Source organism: Galendromus occidentalis, unplaced genomic scaffold, assembly GCF_000255335.2.
Source record: "Galendromus occidentalis unplaced genomic scaffold, Mocc_1.1 scf7180000077194, whole genome shotgun sequence".
In the NCBI taxonomy this organism is placed as follows: Eukaryota; Metazoa; Arthropoda; class Arachnida; order Mesostigmata; family Phytoseiidae; genus Galendromus; species Galendromus occidentalis.
This window is the reverse complement of record NW_003805182.1, coordinates 123,696-137,395: the sequence shown is the minus strand read 5'-3', so window position 1 is coordinate 137,395 and position 13,700 is coordinate 123,696. Positions and strand designations below refer to the sequence as shown.

The 13,700-nt window shown below is 49.9% G+C and overlaps 1 protein-coding gene across 1 annotated transcript in view; it reads left to right on the top strand.

The window, feature by feature from the left end:
* Positions 1–13,700, top strand: part of Epac (Exchange protein directly activated by cAMP) — a 52,053-nt gene that overhangs the window by 25,641 nt on the left and 12,712 nt on the right. The window contains exon 12 of the mRNA XM_029111025.1: positions 331–477. Within this exon, the coding sequence (XP_028966858.1) occupies positions 331–477 (147 nt within the window). The remainder of the gene's footprint in view (positions 1–330; positions 478–13,700) is intronic.

Sequence of the window (13,700 nt, the reverse complement as noted above, 5' to 3'; positions counted from 1 at the left end):
ATTCTCAATTGATGTCCATTCGGCGCATGGTGACTCTGATCCACCGGTTCTATCCGCTCAATGTCATTGATAATGATGAGTCACTCGAGCGACGCCGGACAATTTAGCTCGGCAGCTAATTGTTCGGACGGAGTTCGACGCGTGACAATTGTCCAATGATGTAAACGCGGTCCGTTAAACGCCATCAATACTCGCTGTCATCGTTGAGGAGGCGAAAGACGGGAACACCCGGTTATGGAGACGGGGTCGGAATCGCTAAGAAATGTCCTGGCGGCGACCACATAGGTGAAAAGATCGATCTTACGACAATTCTTGATATCTCTGCTCCAGGGTGTCGTCTGTGAATTGCATGAAGGCGATGACTTCGGCAAATTGGCTTTAGTGAATGATGCCCCTCGGGCGGCGACCATTATAACTCGCGAAGAAAACTGTCATTTCCTGCGTGTGGATAAGCACGATTTCAACAGAATACTCAGGGTGAGTACAGCTTGTGCCTGCATGGTTTTTATTTCCAGGCCGACGGAATCAGAAGGGAGTTCCGCGTGAGAAAAAGCTCTAGATAGATTTACAAATCACTGGGTGGGGCTCCAAGTAATATGTCCGGCAGGATATTCTCGCCGGAGGCGAGACGGACCCCCGTAGACGTTTCGATGCCACACTCGTCATGTGATGAAAAAGAAACTGTGACGATAAATCGAAGGATTGAGGGTGCGGCTGTTGGAGGATTGTAGTCTGATACATCTCCTGATGTCTCGCATCTCCTCGCTCCTGAGGGCATCCGCATCCGCTGGATCTCGATGGAGAGCTTCGCCTATTCGTTGCGACGAACGCGTGGGAAAATTCTCGCCCTGCCACCGACTTTAGTTCTCCACTTGACAATGAGGGACGAGTCTACCTTCGCGATGGTGGCGATCAGCAGCGCGATTGCTCAATCTTCTTGTTTTCTTAGTCTCCCTGCAAATCTGCTCGTGCTGTGACTTGTGATTATTGTGCGCGGCGACACATTCGACGTTGTTCGCATCGTTAAGCATCGTTCATGGAGTGAATGCCCCGATTACATCAACTCAGTGAAGTGGTCAAAGCTGACAAGCCTTTGACATTCATTCATTTGTCGAGCAACTGGGAAGAAGGGGAGGACGAACGGCATGCGAGAAGTTGATCGCCGTATGCTCGTCGTTTTGCTCGTGTGGGATAATCTTAATGACAGACGGGGACATAACGAGGAAAGAAGGAAACCGACGACTCGCAGTTTTGTAAGCGTGCAATGTCCGTGCGAACAAATAACCGCAACTTTGGTTTTGCCCGATGGGCTCGAGACTCCGTTAATGAGCCCTTGTGTCTAATAAAGATGGATGGAGACGCCGGCGCGGCGTCAAGACGTGCAAGACCACCAATACAGTGGAAGCTACTTCGATACTTGAGAAAGTTTCCCGGGACGATCGGACTTTTCCTATCACCAGGTGTAAGAGCAAAAAATATTTCGATGGAGATAGACGAGGGCAATTTCCTCATTTGCTTAGACACGATGGCGTACTCTCAAGCAGGAACTCAAAGCTGCGAAGCCCGTCGCTGATCTTTTGGCGTGATAATGTCTCTGTCGCAGGCTTTCTTGATCTTTTCGGAATACTTGGTCCTCTCTCCATCAAAATCTCCTCTGGACCGCTCTCGGAGCGTTATAGCAAGTTGTCACAGACACGGGCGCAGAGACGTACTCCGCGGCATCGGATATTTGATTTTGAGTGAGCTCACGGGTTAGAAGGTCATATTGATGCGCATCCCCGTATCCCCAGTCTAGCTCAAAACTTTCTGCCTACCTCTAGGAATGGCTCAAGATTGGAGAAATACAATTGATCATCGGCGACTGTAACCATTGAGAGGAACAGATTTCGTAGGCCAAGATCAGGGACCGCAGACATTATTCATAGAGGATCCAGAACACTGGGGCTTGTTTGAATTGGCGGGAAACTCCGAAATCTAGGGTCTCATGTGTTCCTTAGATGTTCTTACAAACGCGTTCTCATCCACCCCGGCTGTCACGTCGATTACCGCAAACAAAGAAAAAAGTCGCTGAACTATCCAGGGCCAAGAATACAGGCGCGCCATGAAAATCGCCCGTCGGTCGCCAAAGAGCCTGATAGACGCGCTGTGTCCCGAAAAAGTCATACTTTTTTTCACTGTTTGTTCTTCGCTGAACCAGAAAATTCGTCAGCACTGTTTGAAAACCATCAGATAATTCTCACAAAGTTCAACTTTGTTCTTATAGAAGAAAACAATAGCGCGGCGGCTGCTCTCCCCAAATTATTAGTCGCCTTTGCTTTCTTTTTCTGTATAATTGTGGATTCAGGGAGCGAATGGAAGGGAAAGATACCACTATTTAAGCCCCACAAGAGCGAGAAAGGTTTGAGCGTCGATAGCCGGAGCGATGAAAGGGAAATCAGAAAATTTGTAAAGTGACCCAGAAACTTGATACTAAGGACATGAGCTCCCCCCTTGAATTTCTCTCAATCACTGGTCAACGTTCTTGAAGCTCGTAGCAGATTCTAGGAGCCCTCGAATCCATACAATGTAGATAACACGAGTATTCGTATAAAATCCTTTCGAGGAATCGATTCCGGAATGGATAATAGAGTTATCCGGCCTGATGCCAGTGTTCGGTGTTTTTTTGCAGCCTAGCCCGTCTGAGAAATCTTTGCTGACCTGATTCTGCCACGCGATAATTGCTCCTCGATTTCTTCACAGTCAAGACGAATGCTGTCGGATCCTCCCCGCGGCTTCTTAATATGCAATTCGGGATTCGGACTCCCTTGAGCAATCACGGTGGGCGAAATCACGATCATCCGCGCGTGCTTTTCTGCGAATACTGTTTGACGATTTTAAAAACCAGAACACCTCTAGAGCGACAGTAGTAGGATATCCGGACCGTAGGCATCGTGAGAAGGGCGTCCTGGATCATTTTTGCTTGACGCGGTTTCTTTTATCTCGCCTGCCTTGGACTGAACTATGGACTTTCTACGAGACTCCATCGCAAATCCGTTTTTTCAACGCTCGAGCGAATCTCAATAAGAACCCGATGCGATGAAAATGCGACCTGAATACAAATAGAGCCTTTCGCAACTTCTTCTGGAGACTGACCGATCGGCCCGGGAGCGAACCTTTTCCTTATTCCAAGTAGACAGGTCGGTTGCTGAATAGAGACCTTCGGAACTTCTGCGCTGTTCCCTCGATTATATGAGAGCAATCCGATCGATTCCTCCCGGTTGTCCTCCGCGGTGCGGCGTGCGCCCCAACAAGCTGCAAATGAGTTAGGCGGCCGGCACTAGTGATCGCACCGGTAGATGTCTACCACTCCCAAATTGATTATTCGGGATCAAAGCTTCTAGGTTGGAGCCGGGGAAGGTGAAGAAAAACTTCCTTTTTGTCTGGCGACGAATTCTTCCCACGTTCTTCCGTCGCCGCCGATCCTCCCCGCTCCGATGAAGCTGACATTGTAGCCCTTGTTTCTCGTAGACGACCGCGCAGGATATGAATAAAAATTCCGTACGGAGACGTCTTGCAGGAATCCTGTCTCTCGTAGCGAATATCTGTCGAAACTCGAAATGCACTCCCAATAGGCTTTCGGCGATTGCACCAAGCGAGCGATCGCGCGGCCAGCGTCCAGCGAGCGGCGACAAAACAGCGTGTCCGATGTAATTGGCGGTATCGCCTCCGCAACAACGATGACCGACGTTGGTGTCTTATCGTTAGCCCATCCTCCCAAGGCGGCTACATGCGCTCCCGTAGAAATTTTCCGTGGCTTTCATCGAGCCTCCCACTGACCATCGCTCATCGCTTCATGGAAATTATCGAAGCTCGCTATCTCTCGAGGAGCTCCCGATCGTTCGCGATTTACATGCGATATATCTAGTCCTCGCATCGACCTCGATTGTTGCCCCATGTCATTGTTTGAGTCTTTCGGAAGCTTTCGGGCTCGGGTTCACAGAATCGCGCTCTCTCCGCTCGATAGCGCCTTCAATTAGGTGTATGAAGCCCACGAATATCCTCAATCCTCACCATCGGAAGAGCTCGCGCATTCGTTATGCTTAACCGAGATCGCGAATATGAATGGGGAATTGATCCTCCATCCACGCAGAGCGTCGATACCCTTGATGGGTGTGATTGGGAGGTACATCGATTTTCCCATGAACCCCTCATACATCTTGTTCCATCATAGCCACATGTGGGATGCTATGAAGTGCAGATTGAGGAAAATCCCAATTTTCATTATTTTGGTACTTCCACCCTTCCTCTCATCTCTGTGTGCGATTGAGCACCTTGCGATTTGTTTCCCTACTCGATAATCATGGCCGTCGACTACAATGACCCAAACGTCAAGTCGTCGGAGAATGGGCATTTTTCAACGAACTCTGCTATTTGTCTGAGCGGCAGACAAACCGGGGGCGGCTAAAACGAAGACGGGCGGACACTTGCGCGAAGGACTCCGGGAGTATTTATCGGGTCGCTGCTCATTCCGGGAGACATTTGTCCTTTTCAAGAAGGCTCTATCTCTTTCTCGATTCGGACTCACTTCCTACCGCCCGGCCCTTGTCGCATCGTGAGTCTTCCGCCGTATTCCTGACGGAAGCGCTCAAAAAATACGAAACCGGAGAGCTTCGGACGCCGAAAACAGTATTCGATAATTTTCGCCAAACAGGGCGCGAGTGGTCGCTCGCTGTCGTTGTCTTGAGTTTCCGAAAAGCACAAGAGTCATTGACGTTGTTGACAATGGGAGACCCAGACGTGGCTATATTACACCTCAGTAGTTCGATAGTCATCCCGGTCGTTTCTCCAACTCGCCATACTCGCGAAGCGTGTGTAGGCAAACAAGCCAACTCACTGACGCTCACGGGGAAACTCAAACAAGCGCTACGCACCCTACAGCGTTTTCCGTGAGCAGAGCCAGATAGAGAGATTTAGCGAGCGACAAAATCGCGCCGTCGTTTAGCGCCGCCATCGCTAACGAAAACAAAGCCACGCTATACCCCGGGGTCGTCATCGATGTCAGCACTCGTAAAACCTACAATGTGCCACCAAAATCAATAGGAGCGAAACTTTCGAGCCAACGGCGCCATGAATACCTATTTTGTCCCATGGACAGCGGCTCGCGATCCATCCAGGTTGCCGTGAACGATGGAGGGTCCCCTGAACCCTAGAAGACCTCATCCAGTGAACGAATGCGCAGGTGGATTTTTTCCATGCATGAGTTCTTCTTCCCGATTCAACGGGCGGTGAATCCTCCCCTCTTCACAGTCTTTGCTGATTGCGTTGGGAACAGGAAGCCGTCCTGGGAAACCGCGTAGAAGAAGATGGAAACGCGGCTCAGAGTCGATGATGAAGATCGCAACCGCAAGGGCCATTTCTTCGACTCGCCGGCACGACTTGAATTCAGAGTATATCGATCATGAAGATGATTGTAATTTCCATTGATCGAAGCTCTGATAGCGATAATTGTTAGCCACAGACCAATGAGCGCCTCGGAGAAGTCGATCTTGTTTGCTTTCTTTCGGTGATCATCGATCGATACGGAGAATGGCGTCTCTTCCGATTCGGAGTAATCTGCAGAAAACCTGCGATTCTTCTCAATCACTGTCATCATCATTTCAATCGCCGATTTCAATTCCGCTGACGCAAGTCGATATCGTGACCATCGTGTCAAGAACGCTCGACGTGTCTCCTATTCGTTTTCACGAAGCTTGTTCCATACGACGCCTTTCGGTAGGAACTTCGATGGAAAGTCTGTCTTCAAATGAATTCTGCTGATCAGAATTTCTCAAGAAGAAGTCGCCTTCTCTCGTCAGACAGATTCAACCTTGGTTCCCCATTCATTGATGACCGTTGCCGCGTCGCTTGCGGGGAGATCCTCTCTGGGCGGAAAACGGTCTTCGAACCCTTGCCGGTGGGTGTTAGGCGAATGCGCTCTCACTAGCTCTCATTTTGCATCGTTTCGATCCTGTCTTCTGCGTGGCTGACCAGCAATTGGGCGAAATCAGAATCGTCCATCGCGATTCATTTGAAAAATATGCGACCGCCCTTGCCGCGCACCGATTGCTCTGGGAGATAATTCGGACTCTGCCCACAGTACCGAATAATTTTCATGAATTTCGGTCTTCGCAGAAAAGAGCTGTGACGCCAAAAACAGAATCCTACACCACTGTTCCACAAAGATTGGTCCAGCGTCAAGAGGAAAATGTTTCACGAATCCACAGATGCGCTCCTAGACTCTTGGCCTAGAACACGCATTCCGAACTTCGCTCCCTCTCCCCACTCGGACGGAGTGCCGCGCAAACAAAAGACCCGACGAAAAGACTCGAGTGGGGCATCGATTCCCTTTTCTCCATGGAGGAAAAACCATGAGATGAATGCGATACATCGATCGTTACGCAAGCTCTCGATATCAGAACACTTCGAAAGATTCCGGAATGGAACATCATCCGAAGATTCGTGAGCTCCGGTTTGATGCCATCGCTGCTCACCTATCCGATTCCGGACCTTGAGAGTCCAGGTCATCGATTGGTCCGTTCCTTTTTTCTGCGAGAGCTTCTGAATAAGTCGTCAGCTGCGGTGTCCATCTAAAGGGTTTTGGAAGCGTTTCTTTCGTATCATCAGAAGTCGCAGAATGGGTGAATGAACGAAAAAAAGAGAAAGAACGGAAGGAAGACGAAATGGATGCAACAGTGTTTTATGCTCGCCGAGACGACAGATTGGTTCTACCGAATACGTTTCTAAAGATTTCCCACAATCAAAGGAACTACTGTTGGACTTGACGGCCTTCATCTCCGGTCGACTGCTTCACTGCGTCCAACAAGGGGCTCCGTCAGTCTGTGTGTGATCGCAACTTCGACCAAATTACGTGATATTCGCTCGCTTGGACGATTGACTGCCTGGTTGACCGGCTCGCCGGCCTGCCGGCTATATACTCGCTCGGGCAGTCCGTTTGGCGATCTAACCGACTGTTTTGGGGTTTGCGCCACGTTGGGATTCTCTTTCAACACATTGTAGTTTGTTGTGCCATCTTCAGATACAACGTCAACTTATCGGCGGACTCATAGTAGAACCTTGTAACCGATCGCGGCAGCCGTTCGGAGTGAATTTATCGCTGCCGTCGGAGCTATCGACTTGCGCGATGGCTAAAGGAAGCGTTCTGAATCTATCTCCATGCGAACTAGCACTCAGGAAGCCATGGCTCCGCAATCCCGAACCGAATTTGAATCTCGAACGTCCAAATGTTCGGGATCGGTGAAAATGAAGTCCAGAATCCGTTGGAATGACCGCTGACCACCCGACATGCTCACCGATCGTTCGCGCTCAGAATTCTCTTTCGGGATGGGGATGCGAATGATAGGGATGCTCCGGACAAGTCATTCGAATCTGAGCAAGAGAGGGTCGCAAGCAGCGGGACTTATAGAAAGCGGAAATAATTTTCTGGTGTCATATCAGGCGGAGCTATTCCTAGTGACAAGCGTGGAGTTGTCCCTCCGGATAGGCCTCCAGCGAAGCGTCTGTCGATTCCGAGCCGCCAATAATGAGCATTCGACAAAGCTCGCACGGTTTCTTCGCCTATGCAAACACAGTCGACGCTTATCGATATTCATCGTGTCCGATCGAACTTTCGGTTATTTCGAAAACTTGAATCGTTCCTGCGGTTACGATCAAAAGCACAACTCCCGAATCTCCGGAGTAACATCTGTGTCGTTTCCAAACGGGAGCAGTTCCTAGGAGTGAAGGGTGTCTCGGTCAATATGATTCGTTTATTTTCGCAATACCACCCATCCATCACCATTATCTTCCTCTGCTCGTCTCGAGAGAATCTATCCATGACAGGCACGGTCAGAAAGAGAGAAAGTGAATTGTGCCTCCAATATCACTGGGGTAATACAAGCTCTTGATTTTTTGGATGCCGACCTCCCTCGCTCCGGAAAACGGAAAACCTCCGGCGGAACATGCGCTGAATTTCCCTGTTCAGGTCCGATAGCAGAATGATAATCGCGGACTTGAATGGAGGCATCCCGCTTCTCATTTTCGATCGCTTGGAATATCGGATCTTGAAGAGCTAGGATCCTGAGGTCTTTGACATGTGAGCGTGAATGTTATCAGACCCACGGAAGCGACGTGTATTATGGGGAAAGTCACTCAGCGGATCGGCAGGTGAAAGACAGTGTTTCGAAACGGAACAATGCAGCAGCGATGACAACAAGCTAATACTGAGCAATAACAAGCCAATAGGTCGTAAATGCTGCTCGTACACATATCTACGGAGAGGACTAGTTTTAGAATGCAGAGTCGGGCGGAAAAAAACTAATTCATTATTTTGCGTCGGCATCTGAGTGCGTTTATCGCTCGTAAGACGAACATCTGACTGGGATAGTCGTGGTGAATGATTTCGTTATGAAATCAAATGTCACTTTTTGAAATGCTGATAGAGCCATCTTCGTGGTCGTGAGTGGTTTTCGTACGTCTGTTGTTAGTGAGGGCATTTGGAAATATCCTTCCCCAGCCCAGTCGGCGACCCTCTCCGGCGTGATCGGCCGCGCGCCGCGTTGATTTTGACAGAAAATGCCGGCGAACAGTCGAGGGAGCAGCTTGAGTTCTCACGACTCCGGTGGCCAACCCCAGGCCTGTTACGCTCACTAACCACTGTCACAGTGTGTGTGTGCGTGTTTTTATACGAGAACTTCCTCTCTGGTCTCCGTAGGAAGCGACCTCACGCGAAGTTCCGAGTAGAAGAGCCTTGACTCTCTTCACCATTAGGAGTTCTTGCTCGGTTGGAGAATTGCGCGAAAAAGTTCTGGGTATCGGGAGCTATGAATGCATAATCCGTCTGTTCGGGAACTGAGTGGATATTTCCCAGTGGACGAGTGGACAGTGAATTGAACCGGTGTAAATGTAACCAACAAGCAGGTATGCAAAATGTGAGCCGTCTATCTGGGAAGCTCGAAAAGTGTTCCATCGTCGAGGAGTGCAAAGAGTGCCCGGATTGCCTCGACCCTCACTGGTGTTGTAGACCCTTGAAGGATGTTGTGCGTTTATTCAGGGAGTGGTTCTGCTTCGGATGGAAAGTCAAGTTCATTCTTGAGGTAAAGTTCTTATCTAGGCCTCCCAGTTCACTCTTAGTCAATCCGTTGTTCTTGGTGTTTCTTCGATCGCGCATTTCGAGGCTCTTGCCCCTCGCTGAGTAAATCGGTCAGCATTGGCTCCAGTCTGCGCGATCAGAAAAATGACTCCACGACTAAGTAGCAACCTCTGTTTCTCGACGAATCAAGTCGTAAGCCGTCATCGACATCCAGAAATCGTTCATTGTGAACATAGAGTCGAAGCGCGATCCGTTATACAGCCGATGAAACTAATAAACACGGACTTGCGAGGCGGCAAAAACAGCACACGCGAATGATTGATAAGATTGCGCTCCAGACCATATTGAAGGTTCATCCGAAGCAAACGGGATTCCGTACGTTAATGGATGTTCGCCAGCCTGAGTGTATCCTGAAGCGGTATGGACTCACGCGACGAGAAGAAACGAGGAAGAAATGAACATAAAGTTTTTTTGTCGTCGGTCGTCTGGGAATGAATCGAGTCGTTCGTCGACAGGTCCCACAGAAAATTCCTTGATTAGAGCAGCCTCGTCGAAAGGCCCGATTGGAAGTACTGAACGGTGAGACTTTATCATAATTTACGGAAGGAAACGCTTGGCCTTGTCGCGTCCGGGTCTTTCCACGAGGGGCAACAGCTACAGTATCTGCGACAATTGGACAAGGTTCACGTCGGATACCGTCCAATGAAGCCATAGCGCGCGATTAGGCTCGGCTCAAGTCGATTTGCTTCATCGACTTTGCTCACCTTCGCGCGCTTTCACACATTGAAGTCGATGGCGGTACTGTAATCAGAAAATAGGCCCTGACTCGCGTGACGACTTTCGATAAAAATCTGAGGAACCAATATTTCTGTCGCTCCACGTTTTTATTCGCAGGATCTCGTCAGATTCCCCTGCTTGAAACTTTTCTGCTTCTGGGGCAGGGGGACTCGTTACGGTGCTGAATGTCGGCAAGGGGGAGAAATTCTGAGAAGTTCCAGCGGCCATATATCTCAGATGGTTCATTTTATGGACATGAGAGACAATTCGCGACTGTACTTGACAGCACAGCGTCATGGACTTCCCGCCTGACTTCTAAGGCGAATTTACTGCTCCCATCCATTTCCCGAACTTCGAGGCACCGGCGACAGTGCCTCAGAGGAGAAACATCCGAAAACATCAGGGGACATTCCCCCCAATGAGATATTGAGACTTCGACGTACGTGGGGAAGAACTCTTCTTCCCGAGACCGCGTCGATCAGTGTGCGCTGCTGATTCACCGGGAGATCCGTTCGTTATTCGAAAGCGTTTTCATTTCTGCCTTCCCCTCCCGCAAGTGCTCGATCGTTGTGCCTATGACGATGATTATCATCATAAAGATGGTGCCGATAACGGTTGTTGTTGAGCATAATCCTGCCGATGAAGACTCCGATCCCGACAATGATGACGTCCGGTCATGTTTATCTATGAGGACGATGGCGGCGTTCCAAGTTGCTGCTCCTTCCTCGACGTCTCTGCTTCCGGATGAGGGGCGAGGAAACAACTTAAGATCGTGATGAGTGGCTTTGGGAATCGCTCTTAACCAGGCCAGCCAGCAACAGCTATTCCGTCATCCCGTTCGGGGAAAGGATGGATACCTAGTCGTTGAGACCGATAGCAAGTTTGCTGAGCGGGAGGACGGAAAGATCGTCGGACCGACAGAAAGTGAGTCTTCCAGGCTGAATATGAGGGAACGCGTGGCAGGAAAAAACACCGAAACATTCTGTAGCTATCTGTTTCGTGGAGCGAAGAAAAAAAAACAACTTGATGGGAACCAAACAAGCAGGCGGGCAGGCAACAGATTTCTGGCTTATGCTGTTTAGGGACGGAGAACCCGGAGTCAAAAACTTGAAGGTCCCAGTCAGGCGCTCTTTGTTCCTTCGTCCCAACGGATCGTTTTCGGAAACTTCGTAGCTCCTGACTCCGAGGGAACGTTTCCGCTCATCGATCGCTGATGTTCTCGGCGCGAGCTTCCATCTGAGAAATAGCTGTCACAAAATCGTTCCGCGTTCTCGTTCTCGAAAACAGAAGAGCGAAGCCGAGCGACGCCGAGCATTCAGGAGGGAACCATCGAAACAAACTTATGATGTTTCACTGAGCTGCTGACGGATCGAAACCTCCGTCAATGGTCCTCTTCCCCGTCCGATTTGGATTAACGAAACGTCTCGTAGTTTGTTCGTTTGTCCGACACCGCCGGGCGTTTTGCTCCGAGAGGGCTACGTTTTTATCTCCGTCGTCTTTCCCCGAGACCTCGCGGACGTCGCTCCTTGGCGGATAGCGCGCTCTTGCTTAACGTGGACAACGTCGTCAGTCACATGCGCACGAGATAGTTTGAACGAAAACGTCGACAACAACGACTTTCACCATGGCGTAGACGCCAACAACACCGATGACGAAAAAGAGCAGAAGAAGGAGAACATTTAAAGTGAAACCAAACTCCCATTTCCTGTCTGCACATCGTCGGTCCGACTGTGAGTTCAGCGAGCCGAGTCGGCCGCTAGCCAGTGGTCGCTCCGTTGGCGTCTAGTCGATGCAGGTTTTACTACAGCGGAAATCATGTCGCGTAGGATTTAGTGAAGGTACCGCACACTTGGGATTCTGGGACGTTGTGAGCTTCTAGTGGCAGGGTCGGTACATCGGCAAAGCCCAAGGGTCCGTCGATCCTTCCGCGTACATCCGAATCAGTGGCATGAGTAGGATATTAAGGAAAACGACAAATCGACGAGTGCGTGGGACTACACTCCGATACTGAAGAATGAGCTCATTCCACTGGAAATCAGAGTGATGCCTCCATCACACAAGGGGTACTTCTGGATCGTCATTGAGCTTTCCGGAATTAGAGGTTCGGCTATACGGCGCCACTCTTGGTACCGCTTGTTGGAAGAGCCTGGTGACATACCCAGACGACGCCGACGGTTGGGGAACGTATAACTGAAGCCCTTATTTGGGAACCCGGGAGTGTGAATACACAATCAAAACAGCTCCGTTAGGTAATGCTGCGCATATGCTCCTCTTTGAGCGAGTGATGATCATTGACGCTGCCGGCGCAGGGACGCCGTTCCGTATTTTCAGTAATTCATTGATGCGCTCCTTTGATATGTATCCCCATTGATTCCCTAGCGTCGTACGTCCATTGGCTTCTCTCGCCTTGTATACAAAAAAATACTGGAACGCTCCATCGCTATCCGACGTCGTCAGGGATGGTGAGCGATGAGCCCATGGAAAATTGGAGGAGCAATTAGTCGATTGAGGACATTTCACAAAGAGCTCTCGATCTTCATGTATAGAGATCCCCATATTCTCGATGACTATTCGATCTTCCCGCGAATCGATACCGGGCGGCAGATGTCAGCTCGATCGATTAGGTCCTCAAAGTGCTTCCGAAAGTGATTGGCTCAACCCTTTAAGCTCATTCGTGTCCTGGATGAAGTCTAGTTTTTCGCGTAATCGCCGTCGCACCAACTTGAGTCTTTCGGTGTTTTGCAATGGAGTTCGATTTTCCCGCTTTCGGTATCGTTACAGCAAGCCCTCCTCGACGTTGTTGGCCGCCGAACGCATGAAAGTTCCATGTCCCCCGTTTCTAGCCGGAACTGTCGAGGTGTCAATTTTCGTTAGGAAACCCAAGGATACAACGAGAACTTTCAACAGTTTAAACAAATCGTGACGTTACTTCCCTCACGATTGCCGAGTGATGCCGTCTTTCCATGAGGGTGATTGCAGACGACGATGGCACTTTGCCGCGCTTGGAGCCATTGACTCGCGTGAACGGTAGTCTGCGGAAAAGCGTCGATTCCACGAATCTAGGAGATGATAGTATCCGACGGGCGTTGGATCTCACGCTACGTATCAACACAAACGAGTCACACTGCTTTCGCAGCTGGTGATCTCGATATATTATGTAAGACTTCCGATTCTCCGCTGCTCAGTAATAATTGAAACTTCCCCTGCTTGAAATTCACGGGCTCTCTCGCAGGAGACTTCGGTGTCGCGTCGTTGCCAGCGACGATAATGATAATGTTGCCTGTAACGACTATTTGTGGTCTGGCGATGGCTCCACAGTTCCCAGCTCTCAGAAAACTCGTTTCGATGAATTAATTCGCTCTCTGTTTCGAGGATAGCGCGAGTCCCGCGAAACGAATAATTGGTTGACGACGCTTGGAACAATGGAATCCGAGAAGTACCGCTTGGCATGCTCACCCGCGGAGCGCTAATATTCAATCACAGATGTTATCTCATCGACTCAATCGACCAGGTCGAGGAAGACGGAGGTGGGAGAAGAGGCTGAGGTTTACTCCTGAAAGGATAGTGAGGAGCAACCGCGAACCTACGCCTCCGCTGCCCCTCACCACACCCATGAGATGACTGTGATTAGGCAATGGAAAGAAGATGGGCGTGCGTCTGAATATCCCGCGAATCGTTTACCAACAATAGGTCGCATCTTGGAATACACCCAGTCTTCAGGATTTCACGGAAAAAATAACTCATTGTCCTCCTGGCCTAGCTCTCACTTCCATTCTGTGCGTTTGCTTGTCCGGTCAGACATTGCATGCAAAAGACA